Here is a 27,243-nt window from a genome sequence, read left to right as displayed (position 1 = left end):
CTAATTGAGTATGTGAATCTTGTACAGATCATTAATCACTCTATGTATATCATGCTGAATTTCCTGAATTTCTGCAAGAACAAAATCAAGATCTTTGGCGGAGTTAAGATTTGGCTGATCCGACGCTCCAGCTTCCTGTGAGACTTGATAAAAAACCACCATGGTTCTTTCAGATATCATTGTTTCAGCAATATTTGGTTCTGGGACATCTGTTTCAGTTACTGCCACTTGGACCAGATGAGGTGAAGACTGATGTTGTTCAGCATTTGAGCTTTCCTGCTGAATGTGAGAGTTTGCAGGATCTTCAGCTAGTGAGTAATGAACTGATGCTTCTGCTGGATAGTCATCTGAGATTCGAGCTGACTCTTTAGTTGGAGGATTGTCAGAAGTAGGCAACAGAGCCTCCAATTCTCAGCAATATGGTGATCTGGTGATTGAGCAGACATCATTCTTGGATCATTTGGTTCAGAAATGGCGGCCTTAACTGGCTCTTCAATTAAGATGGTATTCTTTTCAGCTGCTTGATCAGCGGAGTGATCAACTAATAAAGGTTCATTAATAACAGATTCTTTCACCACTGCTTGAATAATTTCATCAATGTTGGCAAAATCCAACTCGGCTTCAGAGTACAGCTGATGTTCCACAGCAAATGATTGTGGCACATCCTGAACTGTTTCTTCAGTTGTAACAATATTTTGTTCTGAGGGTGGCTCTTTCTGCTGAGAGGAGGGTTCTTCTTCTTCTTCTTCAGAGGCTTCCTCAGGAAGAACTAACTCCTGATCCATTTCCCACACTTTTATCTGAGCTTGCAAGCTAGTAAGATCTGTATCTAGCTGAGTGATCACAGCTCGATCATTATAAGCAGTTGGATTGTTGGAAATGTAGTTTGCCTTCAATTTCTCAAGCAGTTGAGATAGCTTCTTAGCTCGAATTTGGTCAAAAAAATAAGGTTTTCCTCTCCAAAGCTTGAACAATTGTGGCAGCTTTGACCATCTTGAGGACAATTGCTTCCAGTTTGATAAACTTGTTCAGCTGAGATTTCTTTTTCAGCTGCTTAGCAAAAATCTGAGTTCTGTAAGCGGTTCAGGCATCATAGGATTGAAGTTTTGATGCTGCAAAATTATTAACCTGTTCCCAAACAAGGTCAATATGAGTTTGAATGGAATTGGATGACCTGGGCTCTTCAATCAATTTTCCCTTGCCTTTTTCAGTATTGAGGATGTGTGGAATTTCCAATCCAGTACGAGTAGTATCCACCAGTTCCATAATCTTTATACATTTGGTTCTGGCAGGTGCTAGAACAGCAGGACGATTGATATGGATTAGAGGAGCTTTGATCCTAACTGTTTCCTTTGTTGCACCAGCTGAGATTTCTGGTTGGATGATCTTCAGAGGAACTGCTTTGATAAGCTGTTGGGCATCCGAAGATTTCAGCCTTTCAGTAAGAATAGATTCTACCTGTGGTTGGTAATTTTGTCCTTTGTGTTCTTGGTTTCTTGGCAACTTTTGGAGAGGGCGTCTTCTCGGAATCGGATTCACTGATAATCAGTTTTCGTTTTGCAGTCTTCAATTGGGCCAAAGTTTTGGCCTATGTTTTGACTTCAGAGAAGCTGACGTACCCATCAGTTGGCAAAGAGAAAATTTCTCCGAAGGCCTCTTCAGATAGGATCAACAGCTGATCATTGACAGTTACAGAGATACTTCCATCAGTAGTGACAAACCCCTTTAGATAGAATTCATTTACTTCCTTGGGGTATATTTCCTGCGAAGATTGTACCAAAAACATCCTGAGACCAGCAGATTCAATCTTCAGAAAGACGTTCTTAATTTCAGCTTCTTGAACTGATAAAACTGAGTCAAAATCAATGGCCATAGCGTTCAACACGTGAGCTGGGATTTGATTCGTCATTTCGAAAGATAAAACGATCTGAAATTCGTAAAATAGGCCACGTTATGAAACTGCAGTCACGTCAGTTGATTTGGAATATAATATGATTAATAAGTTAACTTATGTGAGAAGATTAGTGAGATTCTCAACTGAACGATCAGTTGTAAGACTGTGTCCTTTCAGTTGAGAGTTTACTAACATTTGTCTTCTCAGTTAACCTCTTAAAAACTGATATTCCCCCTTAATCGGTGCATAGATTAATTAAAGTGACGATATAAAAATAAATTTAAAGGTCAGAAAGATTATCGTTTGCTGAAACGTTGACGGCCCTTCAGCTTCCATGATTTTCGGCTATAAATAGAAGTAACACGGTTAGTTTCAGTCATATTGGTGAAAATATTCGAGACAAAAAGAATGTTAGATACGAGTAGCTCGAGTGCTTCGCCGTTTGCTCTGGAGACCAGGAAGGCTGTTATAGAAGATGAATTCTTCTATAAGAGTCTTCACTACTGGGAAAAGTTACAGAAGCTTGAGTTCCTGTATAATACTGGAGATGCTACCACTCCCGAACTGGTGGCAGAGTTGAAAAGAGTGCGGGAGCACTTGAACATAGCTGTGTGGGTGGACATCTTTAATGATGGTCATATCTATCAGCTAATGCTTCGAAAGGAACTGAAAATCCTTAAGTGCATAGCTGTTTCTCAGAGCTTTGTCAAGACATCTACCGCACCTTTATCCACTTGGTTGAAAATGTGGAAAATTGTTGTAGAGGAAAAATATGATGATGTAATCCGTGCAAACATTTATGGTTGAATGAAGTATTTATATAAGCTTAATTTTGCTTCTCTCTTTCCTGCAAATGATAAATTTCATCAGTTGTTATATATGAATTGCGAATTTAAGCAGATGAACTGATGAAAGACTAACTTATATAAGTTGACTATGAACTGAAATCAGTTAAGCATTAAGTAATAAATGACAAACTGATATCAGTTGATAATGAACAACTGATAAATAAGAAGCCTGGGTAAATGAGAAAAACGCTTCGGTTGACTTGAGACTCTTTGGTTTCTTCAACATTTAATGTCATCTGTCTATAAACAAGACGAGAGAGATAAAATGTGAGACAGTTCAATATGTCGGATTCAAGTAATTCTGATGCATGCAGCAGTACACATATTCAAGTTACTGAACAATTAAGTCCTTATTTAGAAGAATTGAAGAACACGATGGAGGAATATGTCTTGACGAAAGTGATGTCAACATGGTTCAAAATTCATGATTTGCAGAGGATAAGTAGTAGTGGTGCTGCTCCTTCTCGTGCTCAAGCAGCAACAGCAAGAAAATACATTGATCGTTTTGAAGTCAGGCATGTTACAGACATGGTTGATGACAATGTTCTGTTACAAGTAATGCTATGGAAGGAATGGCATGTGATTGAGAAGATTTCAACAACTGAATCATTTTATAGAATCCGAATTTATGAGTTGAATAATTGGATTACAGAATGGCAAGATTCAGTTGGTTATAAGTTATCTTCTGTAAGATGGAATCGATTTTATTCTTAATAAAGTATCATTTCCAATTTGTTGTTGTTTTCTTATTTTCTGCAAAGAATTTTATTAGTAAAACAGCATCAATAACAATTTTTAGGACAAGTCAATTAAACCAAGAATATTTCGAAAGTAAGAAAACTTAGTCTCGGGTAATGGTTTGGTGAAGATGTCAGCTGCTTGTTGCTCAGTTGAAATATACTCCAGTCTAATGTCCTTCTTCAAAGCATGATCTCTAATGAAGTGGTGCCTGACATCTATATGCTTGGTCCTTGTGTGAAGAACTGGATTATAGGTGATGGCAATTGTGCTCGTATTGTCACAAAATATGGGCGATTCATTTGTAATTTCTCCATAATCTCTCAGTTGTTGCTAGATCCAAATCAGTTGTGCACAACAACTACCAGCAGCAAGGTATTCTGCTTCAGTTGTTGAGGTAGCTATGGATGTCTGCTTTTTGCTAAACCAAGAGATCAGTCTGTCTTCTAGAAACTGACAAGATCCACTTGTACTTTTACGATTAAGCTTACATCCTGCATAATCTGCATCTGAATATCCAACTAAATTGAAAGTAGAGTCTTTAGAATACCATAACCCAACATTTTGTGTACCCTTAAGATATTTCAAAATTCTTTTAGCAGCTGAGAAATGTGATTGCTTAGGATTTGCTTGAAATCTAGCACACATACGGACAAAAAATACAATATCAGGACGACTGGCAGTTAGGTACAACAATGAACCTATTAAACCACAGTATAATGTCGCCTCAACTGATATTCCCCCTTGATCAGTGTCCAATTTTACTGATGAGCTCATGGGGGTATTTGCAACTGAACAAGATTCCATGCCAAATTTCTTCAGCAGCTCCTTTGTATATTTAGTTTGACTGATGAATATACCAGTCTCCAGTTGCTTCATTTGCAGTCCAAGAAAGAATGTCAGTTTACCCATCATACTCATTTCAAACTTATCCTGCATTAGCTTAGCAAAATTTTCGCATAATTTGGGATTAGTTGACCCGAATATGATATCATCAACATAAATTTGAACTAATAAAATGTGATCATTCTTGGCAAATTTGAACAAGGTCTTATCAACTGATTCAACAGAAAAATCATGATCAGTTAGAAATTTTGAAAGAGTTTAAGACCATATAAGGCTTTGTTCAAATGATATACATGATCAGGAAAGTTGTGATTGACCAAACCTGGAGGTTGTTCAACATATACTTCCTCTTGCAACTGGCCATTTAGGAATGCACTTTTTACATCCATTTGGTAGATTTTGAAGTTCTTGAATGAAGCATAGGCAAGGAATATTCTGATTGCCTCCAGTCTTGCAACTGGTGCATATGTTTCATCGTAATCAATTCCTTCCTCTTGCCTATATCCTTGTGCTACGAGTCTTGCTTTATTGCGCACAACTGAACCATCCTCGTTCAGTTTATTTCTGTATACCTTTTTTGTACCTATAATAGTTTTTGAAATTGGTCTTGGAACTAAGTTCCAGACATTGTTATAAGTGAACTGATTTAGTTCTTCTTGCATTGCATTTACCCAGTTAGGATCAGCAAGAGCTTCATCAGTTTTCTTCGATTCTAGTTGTGAAACAAAAGCTGAATAGATAAATAAATTTAGCATTTGATTGCGAGTTCTTACTGGATCAGATGGATTTCCTATTACCAGTTCAGGTGGATGTGATTTTCTCCATCTGTACTCAGTATTTGTTGTATCAGCAATTTCTTCAGTTGGTAACTGAACACAGTTTTCAGTCTCAGTTGGTGCTTCGTCAACTGGTATTTGAATGTTATCATTATGCTCTATGAAATGATCATCAGCAACGACTTCCTGCACATCTGATTGGTCCAGTACTTCTGATTCAGGTGTTTGAAGTATGTTTTGATTGCCATGACTTTCATTTTTGTCATCATCTTTCAAACTGATATCTGTAAATCGATCAACTAGCTCAACTTGATCAGTTGGCTTATCAGTTAGTTCAGTTTCATCGAAATCAACATGAGCAGATTCTTCAACATTTAGGGTTTTCTTGTTGAAGACTCTATAAGCTATGCTAACTGATGAGTATCCAAGAAATATTCCTTCTGCAGATTTAGCATCAAATGCTTTTAAATAATTTTTACCATTATCAAGAATAAAACATCTACAGCCGAATATTTTAAAATAAGTAATTATACTTTTTCTTCCATGTCAGATCTCATATGGTGTTTTCATATGATTTTTATTAATCATTGATCTGTTCTGTGTGTAACACGCAGTGTTTACTGCCTCTGCCCAAAATCTTTGAGAAATACCAGAATCAGCAAGTATCGTTCTAGCAGCTTCTTTAATTTCTTCTCTCAGCTACACCATTTTGCTGAGGAGTTCTGGCTGCTGAGAGCTCATGCTTAATTCCAGCATTTTCTAGGAAGTTTGAAAGAGTTTGATTGATGAATTCAGTTCCTCAATCAGATCTGATTCGATCAATTCCAACTGATTTTTCATTTAAAAGTCTTTTGAAGAGCTTTATTAGTTGCGAAGCAGTATGGTCTTTAGATTTGAGAAAAATAACCCAAGTAAATCTTGAAAAATCATCTACGACTACATAGGTGTATTTCATTCCCCTAAGCTCATGACTGGTATAGGACCAAAGAGATCCATGTGCAAGAGTTCTAAGCATCGGGATGAAGATTTACAGCCCTTGTTTTTAAAAGAAGATCGTACTTGTTTACCATACTGACATGCTGAGCAAAGTTTTTCTTTTGAAAAGTCTATTTTGGGCAAACCAATTACAAGTTCATGTTTACTCAGATAGGCAATGGTTTTAAAGTTTAAATGATTTAGTCTCTTATGCCACAACCAGTTTTTAGATGATTTGGAAGCAATAAAACAAACTGGTGCATAAGTTTGATCATTCCAACTGACTTTATATGTGTTTCCACAACGTTTGCCAGTTAGTATGATTTTATCAGTTGAAGTTTTGACTGAACATGAAATTTTGTCAAATTGTACTGAAAATCCACTGTCGCATAACCGACTGATGCTAATCAAGTTATACTTCAGGTTTTCTACTAATAGAACATCTTTAAAAGTAAAGTTACCATGGATAAGCTTACCCTTACCCACAGTTCTACCTTTGGAATTGTCCCCGAAACTGATGTTTGGACCACTGTATTTGATCAGTTGAGATAACGCACTTGCATCTCCTATCATATGTCGCGAACATCCACTGTCCAAATACCATATTGAGTTTTTGTTTGTACCTGTTACCTGCAATCACACACATAATATAACTTGGTACCCATATCTATTTGGGTCCTGAACTGATTAGTCCCTTAGGAACCCACACTTGGATTAGTCTAACAGACTTTCCAGTAGCTGTATTCCAAATGGTTTTTCTTGGCTTTTGTGTGCTTGGTGTGTGTTTTAGCTTTATTCAACTGATTGTTCAGTCTACATCTTTTCTGAACTGGCTTGCAGTTATAGTAATTGAAATAGCTATTCGAATAGTTCTTGTGAAACCTCTTTGATGACTGACTTTGTGAATCAGTTGAGAGTTTTTGACTATAACCAATCTCATATCTTCTAGCCTTGTTCATATTCTCAGTAGGTTGCTCAATCAGTTTACTGGGCTCAATTTGTTCTTGTACCCCTGCTGTTTTGACAAAGTGAATGTATTTCCCTTTGTCTGTTTTTAGCTTTGGTTGAGTATCATTTGGATACATTTTTCTTTGAGTATTGAACCCTAAACCAGTTTTATCAGAAACTGATTTTTGTGAATTCTGCATCTCATTCAGTGCAGTAGATGACTTGTTCCAAGACTGAATGAGCTCAGTCTGTTTTGAGTTTTCAAGAATCAACTTCTGGATTAATGACTGATTTTTGTCTGTTTCTGCTTTTAACTCAGCAATTTCCCTTTTTAGACTCAACCCATCAATTGATTCATCAGTTTTGGTTTTATTGTCTGTGGGATCAGTTTTCTTTGCTTTGATTTTTTCAAATGATGTTGCAAGCTTTTGATACTCATTTACCATGTCATGTAGTGTTAGAATGAGTTCTTCTCGTGTGAAATCAGTTGAGCTGAAATCAAATACCTGTTGGCTAGATGATTCTTCTTCTGCATCATTGGCTATCAAGAACTTGACTTCCTCATCATCACTAGAGCCGCATGAGCTTTCTGGTTCTGACTCTTCACTGTCAGTTTCTGCCCATTTAGATTTGTTTTCATCAGCTAAGAGTACCTCATGTTTCTTTCTGAAGGACTTTTTATCTTCCTTGGGTCTTCTTTTGTGCTCATATGATTTCTTTCTTCTATCAGTTGAGCCTTGACTATCCTTCTTGGGTTTAGGACAATCAGCAATAAAGTGACCTGATTTGCCACAGTTGTAGCAGGCATTTGATTCATCTTTGGAGCTGTTTCATTGGTATGGCTTCTGAAAGTTTCCTTGATTCTTTCTCATGAACCTTTCAAATTTTTTGATGAACAATGACATAGCATCACTGCTCAACTGATCAGCAGATTTCTCTACTGAATTGATTGGTTCTGTCCTGACAACAGCTAGAGCAGTTGTGGCTGCAGGGGTAGATGGTTCTCCTTCTCTGATATGCAGCTCAAATTCATAAGCCTTTAAATCAGCAAATAGATCATGAAGTTCAATCTGGTTCAGATCTTTGGACTCCCTCATTGCCATGGTCTTGACATCCCATTCCTTGGGAAGACCTCTCATTACCTTCAGTGCAATCTCTTTGTTGGTATACACTTTTCCAAGTACATTTAACTCATTGATGATACTGCTTACTCTTTCATCATACTCGTGCATTGATTCTCCTGCTTTCATTTTGATGTTATCAAACTTTTGAACAGCAACAGAAAGTTTATTTTCTTTGGTTTGATCATTTATTTCACACAACTGGATCAGCTTTTCCCAAATTTTTTTGGCTGTCTTACACATTTTTATTTTGCTGAAGGTTACTTTGTCCAGCGTTTTGTACAGAATGTCTTTAGCCACATTATCAAGATTTGCTTTTCTTTTATCTTCAGTTGTCCATTCATCTCTGGGCTTTTCTATTCTTTGTGGTGTCCCTTCTGTTATGGCAACTGCTGTATTTGTTTTTAGAATCTTCATGGGTCCATCAGTTATAACATACCACATGTCATCATCTTGTGCAGCTAAATGAGCCTGCATTCTGATTTTCCAATCATCAAATTCTTCTCTGGAGAACATAGGAATTTTTTTGAATGAAGTCATGCTAACAAGTTTATAGATCAAAAGTATTCAAGAACAAGATTCAACCGCTCTGATACCCCTTGATAGGATCGATTAACGTATCAAGAGTGTTTAGAAGGGGGGGTTGAATAAACACTCACAATTAAAACTGATCTTTTCGAATTTTGAGTTCAGTTTGGTGAAAAACTGATTCTCGGAATCTTGTTGGTCAATGACAATCAGTTAAACTGAAGTAGTTGCGGAAAGTAACTGACTGAAAGATAGAATACAAATAAAATACACAAGGATTGTTTCTGGATGTTCGGAGATTTCAATTACTCCTACGTCACCCCTTCTATCTCAAGGATAGGATTTCCACTAAAAGACTTTGATCGAATACAAGATTTGTACTGACCCACTTCAGTTTGGACTTATCACTGCCAAAAGCTGAAACTCTTAGTATTACAAAATGTTCTCAGTGCGTAACTGATCTTAGCACTATCGAATTTAACAATTATTTCAAAGTGCTAGTGAGCTCAAATTGTAGCCTTGACTGCTACGAATAAATCAAATAAGAGTGAGCTAAGATTTTGGCAGAATAACAGCAAGCTTTGAATGGAATGATCTTCTTTTTTACTTCAGCTGTTCTTCTGTCATATTTCTATGCTTCCCTTCCAACGATAACTTGAGATATATTTGAATCTTTGTATCCGTTGATTGCCACTTTATTATTGTTTGCTTCATTTATTGTAATGCGGCGTCTTAACTGCTTTAGCCGAAATGCGTTGTTCTAAGCTGTATTGATTGAAGTGCGGCGTTTCATATTCATTTGCAGTCTTCTATGTCTCTTTGTCGGTTGAATGTTCTTTTCCGAGACATGTTCAGTTGAAGGATGCTTAGATTAAAAGCATACGGCTGAATGTATCAACTGATCGGTTTCCAACTGATCAGTTTTCTTTATTAGATCGGCTGATTTCAGTTGTTAAGTCCAGTTGCTGAATATAATCGCGTGTATCAGTTGGTTGATCAGTTTAAAAGCATACGGCTGAATATATCAACTGATTGGTTTCCAACTGATCAGTTTTCTTTATTAGATCAGCTGATTTCAGTTGTTAAGTTCAGTTGCTGAATATAATCGCGTGTATCAGTTGGTTCATATTTTTTCAAACGCCGGAATTTAGTTTCCAACACAGTTGACTAAGAAAAATGCTCCATTTGTTTGGTCTGAAGAATGTGAGACCAGCTTTCTTGAATTAAAGAAAAGATTGACCAGTGCACCGATCTTGACGATTCCATCAGGTACTGGTGATTTTGTGGTTTATTGTGATGCATCTCACCGAGGATTGGGTTGTATTCTGATGCAGCAAGGGCATGCAATATGCTTCGAGACAGTTGAAGCCACATGAATCTCGCTACCCAATTCATGATCTTGAATTTGCAGCTATCGTTTTTGCATTGAAGATATGGCGACACTACATGTACGGTGAGAAGTTTGAGATCTATTCTGATCATAAAAGCCCGAAATATCTCTTTTCACAGTCAGAGTTGAATATGAGACAATGAAGATGGCTTGATTTACTGAAAGGTTTTGATTGTGAAATCAAGTATTATCCAGAAAAATCCAATGCAGCAGCTGATGCACTGAGTAGGAAGGTATGTTCCTTATCCCTATCGACGATCGGTGTTTCGAATTTGATTGAAGATTGCTGTTTGTCCGGATTAGCTTTTGAAATAGATCGTCAGCCTCTAAGATTATGTACTATTCGAGCTGAGCCAGAGCTGATATTGAGAATCAAAGAGGCACAGAAAGTTGATCAGAATGTGCAGAATTCAATTGCTATGGTCAGAGTTGGACATCAATCGGAATATCAAGTTCGTGACGGTGTTTTGTATGTGAATAATCGTATTGTTGTGCCGAATGTTTTAGATTGGAGACAGTGGATACTAGCAGAAGCGCACAGCAGTCGTTTTAGCATCCATCCTGGTGACAGAAAAATGTATAATGATTTGAAGACACAATATCGGTGGAAACAAATGAAATCTGATGTTACTGAATTTGTAGCCAAGTGTCTGAATTGCCAACAGGTGAAAGCCGAGAGGAAGAAACCAGGAGGATTGTTACAGAGTTTGTCCATTCCTGAATGGAAATGGGATCACATTTTCATGGATTTTGTGACGCAGTTACCACGTTCCTCCAAAGGTTGCGATGCAATTTGGGTCGTGATTGATCGATTGACCAAATTTGCATGCTTTATTCCATACAAAATGACATACAGATATTACCAGATGGCCGATATTTATGTCCGAGAGGTGGTCAGATTGCACGGAGTGCCGAAGTTGATTGTTTCAGACCGTGATCCTCGGTTTACTTCGCACTTCTGGCAGAGTTTGCAGCAAGCTCTAGGTACGAAGTTACATCTGAGTACCGCATATCATCCACAGACTGACGGACAGTCAGAACGGACGATTCAGACATTGGAAGATATGCTGAGAGCTGTAGTGCTTGATTTTAACACTAATTGGCAAGATGCATTACCTCTTTGTGAGTTTTCGTACAACAACAGCTATAAGACGAGTATTGAGATGGCTCTTTTCGAGGCGTTGTACGGTAAGAAATGCAGATCCCCTCTATATTGGGATGATATCTCTGAGGTTCCTGAGATTGTACCTGACATGATCAGAGATATGACTGAGAAAGTGAAGCTTATACAGAAAAGAATGAAGGCAGCTCAAGATAGACAAGCCAAATATGCCAACATCAGACGACGACCGTTAGTATTTGAGGCAGGAGACCGAGTATTTTTTGAAGATTTCACCTTTCAGAGGAGTTGTCAGATTTGGCAAGAAAGGGAAGCTGTCTCCACGATATATTGGGCCGTATGAGATTCTCGAGAAGATAGGAGATCGTTTTTATCAACTCGCATTACCGCCTTCTCTATCTGGGATACATGATGTCTTTCATGTATCATTATTGCGAAAATATCTATCTGATGCTTCACATGTTATTCAGCCAGGCGAGGCAGAACTGGACGAGACATTGAGCTATGTTGAAAAGCCGATTCAGATTCTTGATCGCAAGGAAAAACAGCTCAGAACGAAGACTATTCCGCTTGTGAAGATTCAGTGGAGTCGTCATGGCATTGAAGAAGCTATCTGGGAGACTGAATCAGATATGAGACAAAGATTCCCAGAGTTATTTCATTGATGTGAGTTTTCTATTCCGTATTTTGTAATATACTTCTTATTGATATGATTGATTGCCTGTGATTTCGCGGACGAAATCGTATCTTAGGGGGGGAGAAATGTAATGCCCGAGATTTGCGGTGTTGTTAATCTGAAATGATTCATTGATTAATTGATGTGATTATAGATGGAACATGTTAGACCAGGATAGGCGGAAATAAGATCGAATTATGTGCGAGGACAGAATACCTCGCGCATATGCGCGACCAGACCAGGCGCATATGCGCGAGGCAGGCAGAACAATTCGCGCATATGTGCGACGTGTATCCGCGCATGTGCGCGAGGGTACCCGAGAGTTGTGAAGAATGGTAAAGGACCTCGCGCATATGCACTGAATGAGGGTGCGCATATGCGTGAGCTGCTGTGGAGGTCACGCGCCCAGACATTATGTCTCGCGCATATATGCTGAGGATGGTCGCGCATATGCGCGAGACGTGCTGCACAAGGACTTAGCCACATGGCTTGAACATGCAATATATATATGAAATTGCTTATTTTCCTTCAACGATTCAGAAGGAAAAAAACGAAAGAATTTCTGGAAGAAGGCTTCAGAGAATTGTGAAAAATCCTTACGCCTTTATATTTCGATCCGTCCGTTAGATTGTTAATCCGACTTCAGTACTGTGTACCTATCGATCCAGGCTTCCATTGGACGTAAGTTTTACTACGTTTTGATATGTCTTGAAATTATGATATTGCCAGAATCGGATATGATTCATATATATGATGTTCTTGACATGTTAGACATCGTATAATCGAAACCGGGTCGAAGAACGGATACCGTATGAAATTGTTATGAATTTCAGAGTTGATTTGATTGAGATTCGATATTATTAATTATGAGATGTTGGGGATTGATATCTGATTGATATTTTATTGATGGGTATATTGAGTTTATGCCGTTATGCCGTTGAAACAGAATTTGATTGAGTTCTGATTATATCCAGTATTGATTTGAGATTGTATATTGATATTATGCCTATTGGAAATGTCCTTCCAGATTAATATATTGAAGGATTCGAAGACAGAGCAGAGCCGAACCCCAACGAAAGAAATGTATAAGTCAATGTGGTATCGGGAGAACGACTCGAGTATGATATACTTGAGTTTCCCTAAATCACATACTTATTGTTATTGTGTGCATTGATTTGAATTGATATGCTTGTTCCATTGATTTATAGAAAGCATGTATTAGACGAGTATTAGACGAGTGATCTTGTGACATAGGTGTCAGATAGTGATGGAATCGTCACTGGCACATTGCACATTGTCACAGGATAGGGATTTGGCGAAAGTGCCAAAGTCTGTGACGGATAGGTCAAGACACCGGATGTTTGGTTATATCGATGTTGAATAGAATTGGAGTTTCTTCTATTACTGATATTCGATATGGAATACCAACGTCTGGAAACCGGGATCCATAGACTAGGATTTAGTCTAGTCTGAGACGTGGAGTCATGAGTCTGATTGACGATTTTATATTGGTTATGTTTCAGATTTTGATACATGTTACTGATATCTGTTACATGCTTTTACATTGTTTATATGATTGCATGTTTCGTTGATTTATACTGGGATATATTTCTCACCAGAGTTATCCGGCTGTTGTCGTGTTTGTATGTGTGCATGACAATAGGTGGGATAGGATCGGGGTCGAGGAGATGAAGAGAGATCGTGATTAGAGTGGAGACTACGGACCATGATTAGAGATAGGGTTTGGACACTTGATATTTAGTCGTTAAACCTTAGTTTGAATGATTGTATATAGTACAAGATTTGTACTTTAATACTGAGATGTATATTAGAATGTATTCCATTACTTTCCCATTTAATACTGTATTTAAAAAAAATAAAATAAAATTTAGACCCTGTTTATTATAATCGATTAAATTGTACCAATGATGATTAAGAACATGATTAGCGTCCGGGTCCCCACAACAGGTGGTATCAGAGCGATAGATCCTTTAGATTGAGATATGAGCTAGTGAGCGGGGTAGATTGAGTTTTCTTCCTTGCTTTTACATGCTAGCAATCTATTATGTTTTATATCCTTCCGTACAGAATGGCACCGATTGAACTGAAAGATCAGTTGGAAGATTTACTGGCCAAGGGTTACATTAGACCGAGTGTTTCTCCTTGGGGTGCTCCAGTATTGTTTGTTAGAAAGAAGGACGGTTCAATGAGACTTTGCATTGACTATCGGCAACTGAACAAAGCTACGGTAAAGAATAAATATCCTTTGCCTCGTATTGATGATTTATTTGATCAGTTGCAGGGTTCTTCTGTCTATTCCAAGATCGATTTGAGATCTGGATATCATCAGCTGAGAGTCAGAGATTCTGATATTTCGAAGACAACTTTTAGAACCAGGTATGGACATTATGAGTTTATTGTCATGCTGTTTGGTTTAACCAATGCTCCAGTTGTATTTATGGGATTAATGAACCGTGTGTTTAAGAAGTATCTCGATGATTTTGTGATTATTTTTATCGATGATATTTTGATTTATTCAAAGAATATGATTGATCATGCTGAGCATTTGAGAACTGTAATGAGAATTATGAGAAAAGAGAAATTGTATGTAAAGCTGTCTAAATGTGAATTCTGGCTGAAACAATTTGTATTTCTGGGACATATTATATCTGGAAATGGTATATCTGTTGATCCTAGCAAAGTTGAGGCAGTGATCAATTGGCCTAGACTGACATCAGTGCCAGAGATACGCAGCTTTATGGGTTTAGCAGGCTATTACCAGTCAATTTATTAAAGATTTCTCAAGTATTGCTAAGCCTATTACTCAGTTGACTCATAAGAATGCATCATTTGTATGGTCTGAAGAGTGTGAATCCAGTTTCTTAGAGTTGAAGAAGAGATTGAACAGTACTCCGGTGTTGACTATCCCGTCAGGTACTGGTGATTTTGTCGTTTATTGTGATGCTTCTCATAGAGGATTGGGTTGTGTTTTGATGCAGCGAGGACATGTTATTGCCTATGCCTCGAGACAATTGAAGCCACATGAGTCTCGCTACCCAATTCATGATCTTGAATTGGCAGCCATCGTATTTGCATTGAAGATTTGGCGACATTACCTATATGGTGGGAAGTTTGGGATTTATTCTGATCACAAGAGTCTGAAATATCTGTTTTCACAGTCTGAACTGAATATGAGGCAACAAAGATGGCTTGATTTACTGAAATATTTTGATTGTGAAATCGAATACTATCCGGGAAAATCGAATGCAGCAGCTGATGCACTGAGTCGAAAGGTATGCTCTTTATCCTTATCGACGATTGGTGTTTCAAATTTGATATTAGATTGCTGTTTGTCTGGATTAGCATTTGAAACAGATTGTAGACCGTTGAGACTTTATGCTGTTCAAGTCGAACCAGAGCTGATTTTGAGAATTAAAGACGCTCAGAAAGTTGATCAGAATATTCAGAACTCGGTTTCGATGGTCAGAGCAGGGCATCGATCAGAATATCAGGTACGTGATCATGTACTGTATGTGAATAATCGTCTAGTTGTGCCAGATGTTTCAGATTTGAGACGACATATATTGTCAGAAGCGCACAGTAGTCGATTCAGTATTCATCCTGGTGGCAGAAAGATGTATAATTATTTGAAAAGACAGTTTTGGTGGAAATAGATGAAAGCAGATATTGCAAAGTTTGTATCAAAATGTCTGAATTGCCAACAGGTGAAAGCCGAAAGAAATAAACCAGGAGGGTTATTACAAAGCTTGTTTATTCCTGAATGGAAATGAGATCACATTTCTATGGATTTTGTGACGAAGCTACCGCGATCCTTCCGAGGTTGTGAAGCAATTTGGGCCGTGATTGACAGATTAACCAAATCAGCATATTTTATTCCGTATAAGATGACGTACAGACATGACCAGATGACAGAGATTTATGTCAGAGAAGTGATCAGATTGCATGGAGTGCCGAAGTCGATTGTATCAGACCGTGATCCTCTGTTTACTTCGCACTTTTGGCACAGTTTGCAACAAGTTCTAGGTACTAAATTGCACCTTAGTACTGCATATCATCCACAGACTGACGGACAGTCAGAGCGGACTATCCAAACACTGGAAGATATGCTTAGAGCTGTAGTGCTAGATTTTGGCACTAGTTGGCAAGATTTTTTGCCACTTTGTGAGTTTTCGTACAACAACAGCTATCAGATGCGTATAGAGATGGCTCCGTTTGAAGCGTTGTACGGCAAGAAGTGCATATCCCCTCTTTATTAGCATGCAATTACTAAGGTACCTGAGATTTGACGTGATATGATTAGAGATATAACTGAGTAAGTGAAGCTGATTCAGAAGAGAATGAAGACAGATCAAGATAGACAGGCCAAATATGCCAATGTTCGTCGTCGACCATTAGTATTTGATGCAGGAGACAGAGTATTTCTGAATATTTCTCCTTTCAGAGGCGTTGTCAGATTTGGCAAGAAAGGGAAGTTGTCTCCACGATATATCGGTCCTTATGAAATTCTCGAAAAGATAGGAGATCGTGCCTATCGACTCGCCTTACCGCTTTCTCTATCTGGAATACATGATGTCCTTCCTGTATCTTTATTGCGGAAATATCTTCCTGATGCATCTCATATTCTTCAGCCAGAATAGACCGAACTTGATGAGACACTGAGTTATTTTGAAAAGTCGATCCAGATTCTCGATCGTAAAGAAAAGCAACTCAAAACGAAGACTATTCCGCATTGTGAAAGTTCAGTCGAGTCGTCATGGCATCGAAGAAGCTACCTGGGAGACTGAATCAGATATGAGACAGAGATTCCCAGAGTTATTTCATTGACGTGAGTTCCTGTTTAGCTTCTATTATACATTTCTTCTTGTATCTAATTTGCTATTTGATTTGATTATTTGCTATTTCGAGGACGAAATCAGATCTTAGAGGGGGAGAAATGTAATGCCCGAGAATTTTATTACTGTAATCTGAAATGATTTATTGATAATTGATGTAATTATAGACGGAAAGGATCGGACCGGGGAAGACCGGAGAAGAAATTGTTATGTGCGAGGACTGAGCCCTCGCGCATATGCGCGAGGTAAGCAGAGAACCTCACACATATGCGCGACCAGAACCCGCACATATGCGCGCGTATGGCAGAGAACCTCGCGCATATGCACTGGGAGAGGACGCGCATATGCGCGAGCAGAAGAAAGCTTAATGCCGAGACCAGTAGGTCTCGCGCATATGCGCCGAGAGAGGTCGCGCATATACGCGAGACGTGCAGACTAAGGAATAAGCCACATGGCTTGGACATGCAATAAAAGGTTAAAATAACTTCATTTCCTTCGAATTCAGCAGCTGAAAATCGAGAAGATCTTCAGGGAAGCTTCAAAGTTCTTGAAGTCTAGAATTGTGATTTTGTGAAATCCAACCGTCTGAATTTCAATCTGAGTTTAGTGCCGTGTTTCTATCGATGAGAGCTTCAACTGGACGTAAGTTTTATTACTTTCTGATATGATTTGAAAATATGATATGGAGGAAATCCTGATATGACTGATATTATCTGTTCTTGAGATTGTTGTCATTGTATAATCGAAATCGGATCGAAGAACGGATACCGTATGAAATTGTTATGATTTTCAGGATTGAATTTGATTTAGATTATACAGATTTGATATCAGATTGTGTTTATCAATCGATTATGAGTTATCGAGATTGATATATGTTGATATTGTATTGTTGGGTATATTGAAATTGTGCCGTTATGCCGTTGAAACAGAATTAGATTGAGTTCTGATTATATCCAGTATTGATTGAGTTGTATATTGATATTGTACTCCTCAATATTTTCATTGCCAGATTGAGTATTGACAGATTCGAATTCGAGACTTCGACTTCGTCAGATCGACAGAAAAATGTATAAATAAATGTCGAACCGGGAAGATACGACTCGAGTTTGATTTGACTTGAGTTTCCCAAAACCACATACTTTACTTTATTGCATTGATATTTGCAATTGATGAGATTGATATGCTTAGTTTATTGATTTATAGCAAAGCATGTATTGAGTCATGGGCGGATGTGCCTAGTCATTGGCGGAGGTGCCAAGTCTTTGGCGGATGTGCCAAGACACTGGATGTTTGGTTTATATCGATGTTGCGTAGGAGCAGATCGGCTTCTACTGCGGAGATTCGGTATATTGTGCCAATGTCCAGGAACCGAGATCCCTAGATTAGATATGAGTCGAGTCTGAGATGATGAGTCCAGAGTTTATTTACAACTTTATATCGATTAATGTCTTCAGATTTTGATACATGTTATTGATATCTATTTCATGCTTTTATATCTGTTTATATGATTTCATGTATACGTTGTTACTGGGAATATATTTCTCACCGGAGTTATCCTACTGTTTTGTGTTTGTATGTGTGCATGACAACAGGTGGGACATGATCAGGGTCAAGAAGAGGATGAGAGATAAAGATTAGCGTGGAGATCTGGACTTAGAAGTAGATTTGTTTCATCACCTGATATGTAGTGAATGAACAGTAGTTTGTTATGATTTACTTTCGTACAAGACTTGTACTTTAGATCTGGATGTTGATCTTGTAAATGAAATAAGAATTATTTCATATGTTGCGCACTCGTGTATTTAAAAAAAAATTTTAGACCCAAATTAATTAATTGATCCTAATAATGATTAAGAAAATGAATTAGGTTTGGGTCTCCACAGCACCAGTGCTCTTCGTTAAGAAGAAAGATGAGAGCATGAGGTTGTGTATCGATTACCGAGAACTGAACAAGGTAACGATCAAGAATAAATACCCACTACCAAGGATCGAGGACTTGTTCGATCAGTTGCAAGGAGCTACAGTGTTCTCTAAGGTAGATCTACTATCTGGGTATCATCAATTGAAGGTAAAAGATGCAGATGTTAATAAGACAGCCTTCAGAACCAGATATGGGCACTACGAGTTCGTAGTGATGCCGTTTGGACTGACGAATGCTCCAGCGATTTTTATGGACTTCATGAATCGAGTCTTTTCATCCCTACCTACATCAGTTCGTCATAGTATTCATTGACGACATTCTTATCTCCTCGAAGAGCCATGAGGAGACAGTCAGCATTTGGGTACAATTTTGCAGGTCTTGCAGAGTCGCAAGTTGTTTGCAAAATTCAGTAAGTGTGAATTCTCGTTGGAGAAAGTATCATTTTTGGGTCATATAATATCTAGTAGTGGCACTGAGGTGGATCCAGCTAAAGTGGCAGCAGTTAAGGAATGGGTTGAGCCGAAGAAGGTGTCAGAGATCCACAGTTTCCTAGGCTTGGCAGGCTATTACAGGAAATTTATTCAAGGGTTTTCTTCGATTGCAGTGCCACTCACTTCATTGACTAAGAAGAATGCTAAATTCATATGGAGTGGATAATGTCAGAAGAGCTTCGATACTTTGAAGCAATCTCTCATTTCAACGCCAATGATAGCCATGCCAGCAGGGCAAGGCAATTTCGTGTTATACACCAATGCTTCTAATCTCGGTTTAGGTGCAGTTTTGATGCAGCATGGTCGGGTTATAGCTTATGCCTCCAGACAGTTGAAAGTGCATGAGAAGAATTATCCGACTCATGATCTTGAGTTAGCTGCCGTTGTCTTTGCGTTGAAGATTTGGAGACATTATTTATAAGGCGAGAAATCCAGATGTTCACTGATCACAAGAGTCTCAAGTATTTCTTCACGCAGAAAGAACTAAATATGAGACAAAGACGGTGGTCGGAGTTAGTAAAAGACTACGATTGTGAGATTAGCTACCATCCGGGGAAAGCTAATGTTGTGGCAGATGCTTTGAGCAGAAAAGTTGCAGTCGTAGCACAGCTGTCAGCGCAGAGATCTCTTCAGTCACAGATTCAAAGGTTTGGCCTGTAAATTTATCCTAAGGGCAGAGCTTTTAAGCTTTCTAATCTGACAGTCCAGTCTTCTTTACTAGATCGAATCCGTAGAGGTCAGCCTTCAGATGAAAAACTACAGAAATGGAGACTGAAGGATGAAGCCAAGGGCAGTGTACTCTAAATAGTGTCTGATGGTATTGTGAGATATAGAAAGAGAATGTGTGTGCCTAGTGTTGATTCGATCAGAGATGATATTTTGACAGAGGCACATGCATCTCCGTATTCCATCCATCCAGGAGGTACAAAGATGTGCTAGGATTTGAAGATTTTGTATTGGTGGCCAGGTAGGAAGCGAGACAACCACCGATTTGTGTCTGAATGTCTCACTTGTCAGCAAGTGAAAGCAGAGCATCAGAGGCCAGTATGAATGCTTAAGCCGCTCCCTATCCTCGAGTGGAAATGAAAGAATATCATCATGGATTTCGTTGTTGGTTTGCCGAGGTCAGTCAGAGGATCCAATGTCATTTGGGTTATAATGGATCGACTTAATATGTCAGACGACTTTCTCCATGACTCAGTATGCAGAGCTCTATATCAGGGAGACAATCCAACTGCATAGGATCCCAATTTCTATTGTGTCCGATAGGGACCTGAGATTCACATCGTCCTTCTTGAAGAGTTTACATGCAGCCATGGGGACGAAGTTGTGATTCAGTACGACATTCCAACCTCAAACAGATTGCCAGTCCGAGCAAGTGATTCAAATATTGGAAGATCTGTTGCGAGCCTGTGTGATCGACTTCCATGGGAATTGGGAATCGAAACTACCTCTAGTGGAGTTTACCTACAACAACAGTTTCCAATCATCTATAGGTATGGTTCCCTACGAGGCACTGTATGGGAGGAAGTGCAGATCGCCAATTCATTGGGATGAAGTCGGTGAGAGATCAGAACTTGGTCCAGAGATTGTTAAGCATGCTGCAGATGTGGTGGTCAAGATCCGAGACAGGATGAAGACTGCCTAGAGTCGCCAAAAGAGTTATGCTGACAAGAGAAGAAGGGATCTTGATTTTGCCGTAGGAGTTCACGTATTCGTGAAGATAGCACCTATGAAGGGTGTTATGAGGTTTGGAAAGAGAGGCAAGATGAGTCCGAGATTTATTGGGCCATTCGAAATTCTTGACAGGGTTGGAACACTTGCTTATCGTGTAGCTCTACCGCCGAATTTGGCCGGAGTACACAATGTGTTCCACATTTCGATGCTGAGGAAGTATATGGCAAATCATTCGCATGTTTTGACCTATGAGCCGTTGCAGCTTGCTCCAGATCTGTCATATGAGGAAAGACCGGTCCGAATTCTAACCAGACAGGAGCGGAGAATCCAGAACAAAGTGACGAAGTTGGTCAGAGTTCAGTGGCTGAATCAATCAGTGGAGGAGGCCACTTGGGAGGCCGAAGCGGATATGAGAAGTCGCTACCCGGACTTGTTTGGTAAGATTTAATTTCAAGGACAAAATTTAATTAAGTGGGGAATGAACTGTAGAGCTCGAAAATAAATCACGTAAAACCCATGCATTTATTAAAATTTTAAATTACTTATTTAATTTTAAAATGCTTTTAACGATGCATGATTTATGATTTGCATTATTTTAAATTACTATATGTTTATTTGATGCACGTTAAAATGTTTTCTTGAGTTTTATGTATCAGACGAATATTCGATGCGGGAACGAGAAAAGAGACCGGCGACGATTTAGGCGATTTTCAGAAATGTGGTATTTTATTTCAAGTAATGAAATTTTGTATTTTAAAAGAATTATGAAATTTTAAGCATTTTTTTGAAGCCTAATTTAATTTATTATGTGAGTTTAAGATATTAAACTTTTAAAGTTTTTCACATGTTGATTTTTTTTAATTAGGGGATTTTAGTAAAGTTAGTATTGGGTTAGCATGTTAATTATCATGTTAATTAAATAATTGAGCAAAATATTTCCCCTAATTAATCACTCACACACACGTTACATACACTCACACACACTTACATGTTTTTACTCACACCATCAGCACACACAATTCATGTCACGCCCCGAGACCGGGGTTGGTCGACACCGGCGTTGTTCATCAATCACACAATCGAAAAACAACCAGCCTCGTAGCACAGTATAAACCGAAACCAGTTTATTTAATAAATTCGCAAAAAACAACCATTGTCTTTACAACTGACAAATGAAATAACTAAAACGACAGAGTTTATAATGCGGAAACGAAAAAAAATAACTTGAACTAAATTCCTTTAGTGTTCACCATCCCCAAAACTGTTCGGACTCCTCATCCTCGAGTTCTTCTTCGGGCTTATCTGGGAAAGTTGTAAGGGGGGTGAGTATTTGGGGAATACTCAGCAAGTGGGGGAAAATCGAGCACAATAAAACAACATGCATAAATTTCAAAAGAAAACACATACTGGCATAATAATGTTCACATGCATAACCTTTACCAAGCACTGCGATTTATCTACCTTCTATGGTTTACTGACGTCAGTCCCTAATTTTTACTCCTCTAAGGGGGCGAGGCCGTATAGCGGTTATGTCCCCCACCGCGTAAGGGTACGTCATAGTTGGGATTCCCACCCATATACGGTTGACCCCTCACAGTGCTAAAAACGTATGACAATGCAAGAACGGGGTAGAAGAAAGATTGTACTCGATTCTCAAATTTTCTTTCAAAATTTCGAAAAATCCCGTATGCATAACCTAAATTTTAAACATTAAAAATAGCCCACTTACCTTAAACTTCTTGAAGAAAAACGTGAAAACCACGGTGGCTGGACTGCGGCAGCGCTTCGCTGTGCTCGAAAATTCCTAAGGAGACTAGGCACTATTTTCGAAATTTGAGTGTGTTGTGTGAGGTGTGATTTTCGAATACAGGGCCCTCCTATTTATAGGGGTTGGCTGCTATCGGGATCGAGTGATATCGCGTTGAAATCTGACTTAAATCTTTTATCTCGAATCGTGATATATCTATCTGTCATTTGTTCGAAATTTAAATCTTTTATCCCATGCAAATCTCGAAATCTGCATATATATACATTGATAAATTTCGAATTCTAGAGATTTTATTATCATTTGTCTGATTTATATCCCGGTATCTCAATATCAATTAAACTCTTGGATTTTTCTCCTGCTCAAATTTTAAATAATATACACGATATTATTATTCACTCAATCTTGGTACAATCTTGCCAAAAAATCTCACATCTTAAAATCAGATAAATTCTGGTATCCAAGATATACTACCCTGATAACATGATAACTCCAAATCTTGGGTTTTACATCCCTCCCTCCTTATGAGAAGTTTCGTCCTCGAAACTTGGGTTGGCTTGGTCTATGAAGAGGTACGGGTATTGGTCCCTCATTCTTTCTTCTAGCTCCCACGTGGCTTCTCTTTCCGTGTGGTTAGACCATTGCACCTTGACGTAGGAAATGATTCGTCGTCTTAGTACTTGGTCCTTGGTGTCCACAATTCTAATGGGAACTTCTTCGTACTTCAGCTCTTCTCCCAAGTTACTTTCGATCATGAGCGGTTCTGCTTCTAACACGTGGTTTGGGTCTGAGATGTATTTCCGTAGTTGGGACACGTGGAAAACGTTGTGAATTCTAGACATGCTTGGTGGCAGGGCCAATCTGTATGCTAGTGTGCCCACCTTTTCCAAAATCTCAAAGGGTCCTACGTAACGAGGGTTTAGCTTCCCAGCTTTACTGAATCGGACAACTCCTTTCATAGGCAATAATTTTACGTAGGCCTTCTCACCAACGTTGAACTCCACTGGCCTTCTTTTCAGATCTGCCCAACTCTTTTGTCGGTCTTGAGCTGCCTTGAGTTTTTTCGGACAACTGTAAACTTGTCTACTGTTATCTGTACGAGCTCGGGTCCTATTACTGCTTTTTCTCCCACTTCATCCCAATAAAGTGGTGATCGACATTTCCTTCCATAAAGAGCTTCGTATGGGGCCATTCCGATGCTGCTGTGATAGCTGTTGTTATAAGAAAACTCGATCAATGGTATATGAGTGCTCCAATTGCTACTGAATTCAAGAGTGCATGCTCGCAGCATATCTTCCAATGTTTGGATGGTTCTCTCCGTTTGTCCATCGGTTTGAGGATGATAGGCCGTACTTAGGGTTACTTTCGTTCCCATGGCTTCTTGAAAGCTCTTCCAAAAGCGCGAGACGAACCTTGGGTCTCTGTCAGACCGGATGCTCACTGGTACTCCATGAAGTCTTACAATATTGTCCATGTACAGTGTAGCTAATTTGCCCAGATTGTAGTTCATACGGACGGGTAGGAAGTGTGCAGATTTTGTAAGTCTATCTACAATTACCCATATTCCGTCCTGACCTTGCCTTGACTTTGGTAATCCTACCACAAAGTCCATGGAGATATGGTCCCACTTCCACTTAGGTATCTCCAACGGTTGTAATAGTCCTCCGGGTCGCTGGTGCTCTGCTTTGACCTGTTGACAAACCTGACACTTAGAGACGAATACGACCACATCTCTTTTCATTCCGTTCCACCAAAAATTCCTCTTAAGGTCTCTGTACATTTTTGTACTGCCTGGATGGACTGAAAACTTGGACTTGTGTGCTTCTGATAATATTTCTTGGCGGAGGTTATCGCTGTCTGGTACCCACAGTCGTCCTTTCATCCAAACGACTCCCTTGTCATCAATTTGTAGATCTTGAGACTTCCCGTTTTCGACTTGTTCCTTAAGTTTCTTTAGTTCAGGGTCTCGATCCTGGTTTATCTTGACGGTCTCTTGCAGACATGGCCGAGCGGAGAGTGAAGCCAGAGTGATCTTGTTTCCACTTTTCTGACTCAGAGCATCGGCCACTTTGTTCGCTTTACCTGGGTGGTAACTTATAGTCAAGTCGTAATCTTTCAATAGTTCGATCAACCGCCTTTGCCTCATGTTCAGTTCTTTCTGGGTGAACAGGTACTTGAGACTCTGGTGATCTGTGAAAATTTCGCACTTGGCACCATAGAGATAGTGCCTCCAAATTTTTAAGGCAAAGACAACTGCTGCTAGCTCCAGATCGTGCGTAGGATAATTCTGCTCGTGCGGTTTCAACTGCCTTGATGCGTAGGCGATCACTCTTCCCTCTTGCATGAGTACGCATCCCAGACCTTCCTTAGAAGCGTCACTGTAGATGGTGAATTCCTTGTCTTCAGTGGGTAAGGCTAGTACTGGCGTGGATGCGAGCTTTTCTTTTAATGTCTGAAAACTTTTCTCGCAACCTTCGTCCCAGACGAACTTGGAATTCTTCTGAGTGAGTTTAGTCAGTGGTATGGCGATTGAAGAGAACCCTTCAACGAACTTTCTGTAATAACCTGCTAGTCCAAGGAAGCTTCTGATGTCAGTGGCGCTCTTAGGTTTTGGCCACTCTGTAATTGCTTCCACTTTCTTGGGATCCACTGATACTCCTGCTTCAGAGATTATGTGTCCCAAAAAGGATACACTCTTAAGCCAGAACTCACATTTCTTAAACTTAGCATATAGCTCTTTCTCCCTCAGTGTCTGTAGTGCAAGGCGGAGGTGCTCTTCATGTTCTTCCACGTTGGGCGAATAAATGAGGATGTCATCAATAAATACCACTACGAACCGGTCCAGAAATGATTTGAACACTCTGTTCATTAGGTCCATAAAGGCTGCAGGCGCATTGGTCAACCCAAAAGGCATCACTGTGAACTCATAATGCCCATATCTTGTCCGAAAAGCTGTTTTGGAGATATCTTCAGCCCTGACCTTCAGTTGGTGGTATCCAGTTCTCAGATCCAATTTAGAAAAGACTGCGGCTCCCTTGAGCTGGTCAAATAGTTCGTCTATTCTCGGAAGATGGTAATTGTTCTTGATAGTGATCTTGTTCAGTTCCCTATAGTCGATGCACAATCTCATACTCCCATTTTTCTTCTTCACAAAGAGTATTGGCGCTCCCCATGGGGAAACACTAGGTCGAATTTGCTTTTTGTCCAGCAATTCTTGGAGTTGCTCTTTTAGCTCCTTGAGTTCAGCTGGCGCCATCCTGTAAGGTGCTTTAGAGATTGGTGCTGCACCAGGAACCAGATTAATTTCGAACTCAACTTCGCGGTCCGGAACTGTCCCTGGGAGTTCTTCTAGGAAAACATCCGGGAACTCACATACTATTGGGATGTCTTCTATCCTCATTTCGACTTCTCCTTGCACTTCGTTGACCATTGCTAGGTAGATATCGTCTCCGGATTTCATGGCCTTCCATGCCTGGGAAGCGGAAAGGAGTGATTTTCGTTCCTTGGATTTACCATGATACACGATCTCTGCCTGATTTGGGGTTCGGAGCTTAACTCTTTTCCCTTTACAGTCCACTATGGCATTATTACTGGCTAACCAATCCATCCCTAGAATGATGTCGAAATCAACCATAACCAATTGTATTAAGTCGGCACTGAAAGTCTGATTAGCGATACCGATCTTACAATCCTTGTGAATTTCATGAGTTTCTATGGTCTTACTCGTAGGTGTGGCTATCCGAAAAGGTTCAATTAGAGATTCGGGCTTAAGTCCTACTTTCTTAGCAAACCTCTTAGACACAAAAGAGTGCGTAGCACCACAGTCAAACAATGCATAGGCAGGTACTTTTTGAAGTAATATGGTACCTGATACGACTTCATTGGCGTCGTCCGCCTCTTCCTGATTCATAGCGAATACCCTTGCATTAGGCTTATTCTCATTTGGTTTGTTGGGGTTAGCTCCCACCTTCGACCCAGTTCCTTTGTTGGGCCCGGCTGCTTGATTGGCGGCAGTAGGACATTCTGCGATTCGGTGCCCTAATTTCCCACATCCGAAGCACACACCACTAGCTCTTCGGCACTCCCCTGTGTGTCTGAAATTGCATGTTGGGCACGGCTTGAGTCCTTGGTGGTTTGCCGTGGAGGGTTGCCCTGGAGAAGGTCCGCCTGATTGACTGGGCTTCCTGAACTTTTGTCTACCCTGTGAAGACTGACCAGTAAGAGGGCGCTTGTTCCTATATTCCCCCTCTCTTCGGCGAATGTCAGTTTCAGCTCGAATAGCTGCGCCCATAAGATCTGCAAAATTGGCGGGCTGATAAACTGCTAAGGCTGACTGGATTCGACTGTTCAATCCTCTCTTAAACCGGTGCAGCTTCAAAACTTCGTCCGCCATGATTGCCGGAGCATACGACCCAAGGGCATTAAACTGAGATGTGTATTCCACTACGGACATATCTGGAGCTTGAGTGAGATTTTCAAATTCACTCTTCTTCTGCAATCTGACTTCCGCTGGGTAGTACTATTTCAGAAATGTCTCTCGGAAGTTTTGCCATGTGACTGGCCCGGTAGCGATCATGGCTGGTGAGACTGCTTCTCACCACTTAGCTGCTCTGTCCTCTAAGAAAGGCACAACCACATCTACTTTGAGTGCCTCGGGGACTTCCAATAGTCGCAGT

The 27,243-nt window shown here is 39.6% G+C and overlaps 1 protein-coding gene across 1 annotated transcript; it reads right to left on the bottom strand.

Annotated features, from left to right (window-relative positions):
* On the bottom strand, window positions 1–27,020 carry LOC142550525 (uncharacterized). The gene is made up of 4 exons (XM_075659600.1): window positions 25,548–27,020; window positions 24,126–24,725; window positions 23,248–23,619; window positions 1–402 (listed from the first exon to the last, which is right to left on the bottom strand). The coding sequence occupies exons 1-4, from the start codon at window positions 27,018–27,020 to the stop codon at window positions 1–3; spliced, it is 2,847 nt and encodes a 948-aa protein (XP_075515715.1).
* Between the last annotated feature and the right edge of the window lie 223 nt (window positions 27,021–27,243).

The sequence above is a fragment of the Primulina tabacum genome, chromosome 7 (genome assembly GCF_025594145.1).
Source record: "Primulina tabacum isolate GXHZ01 chromosome 7, ASM2559414v2, whole genome shotgun sequence".
In the NCBI taxonomy this organism is placed as follows: domain Eukaryota; kingdom Viridiplantae; phylum Streptophyta; class Magnoliopsida; order Lamiales; family Gesneriaceae; genus Primulina; species Primulina tabacum.
The sequence above is the reverse complement of the archived record's forward strand: the minus strand, read 5'-3'. Positions and strand labels throughout refer to the sequence as shown.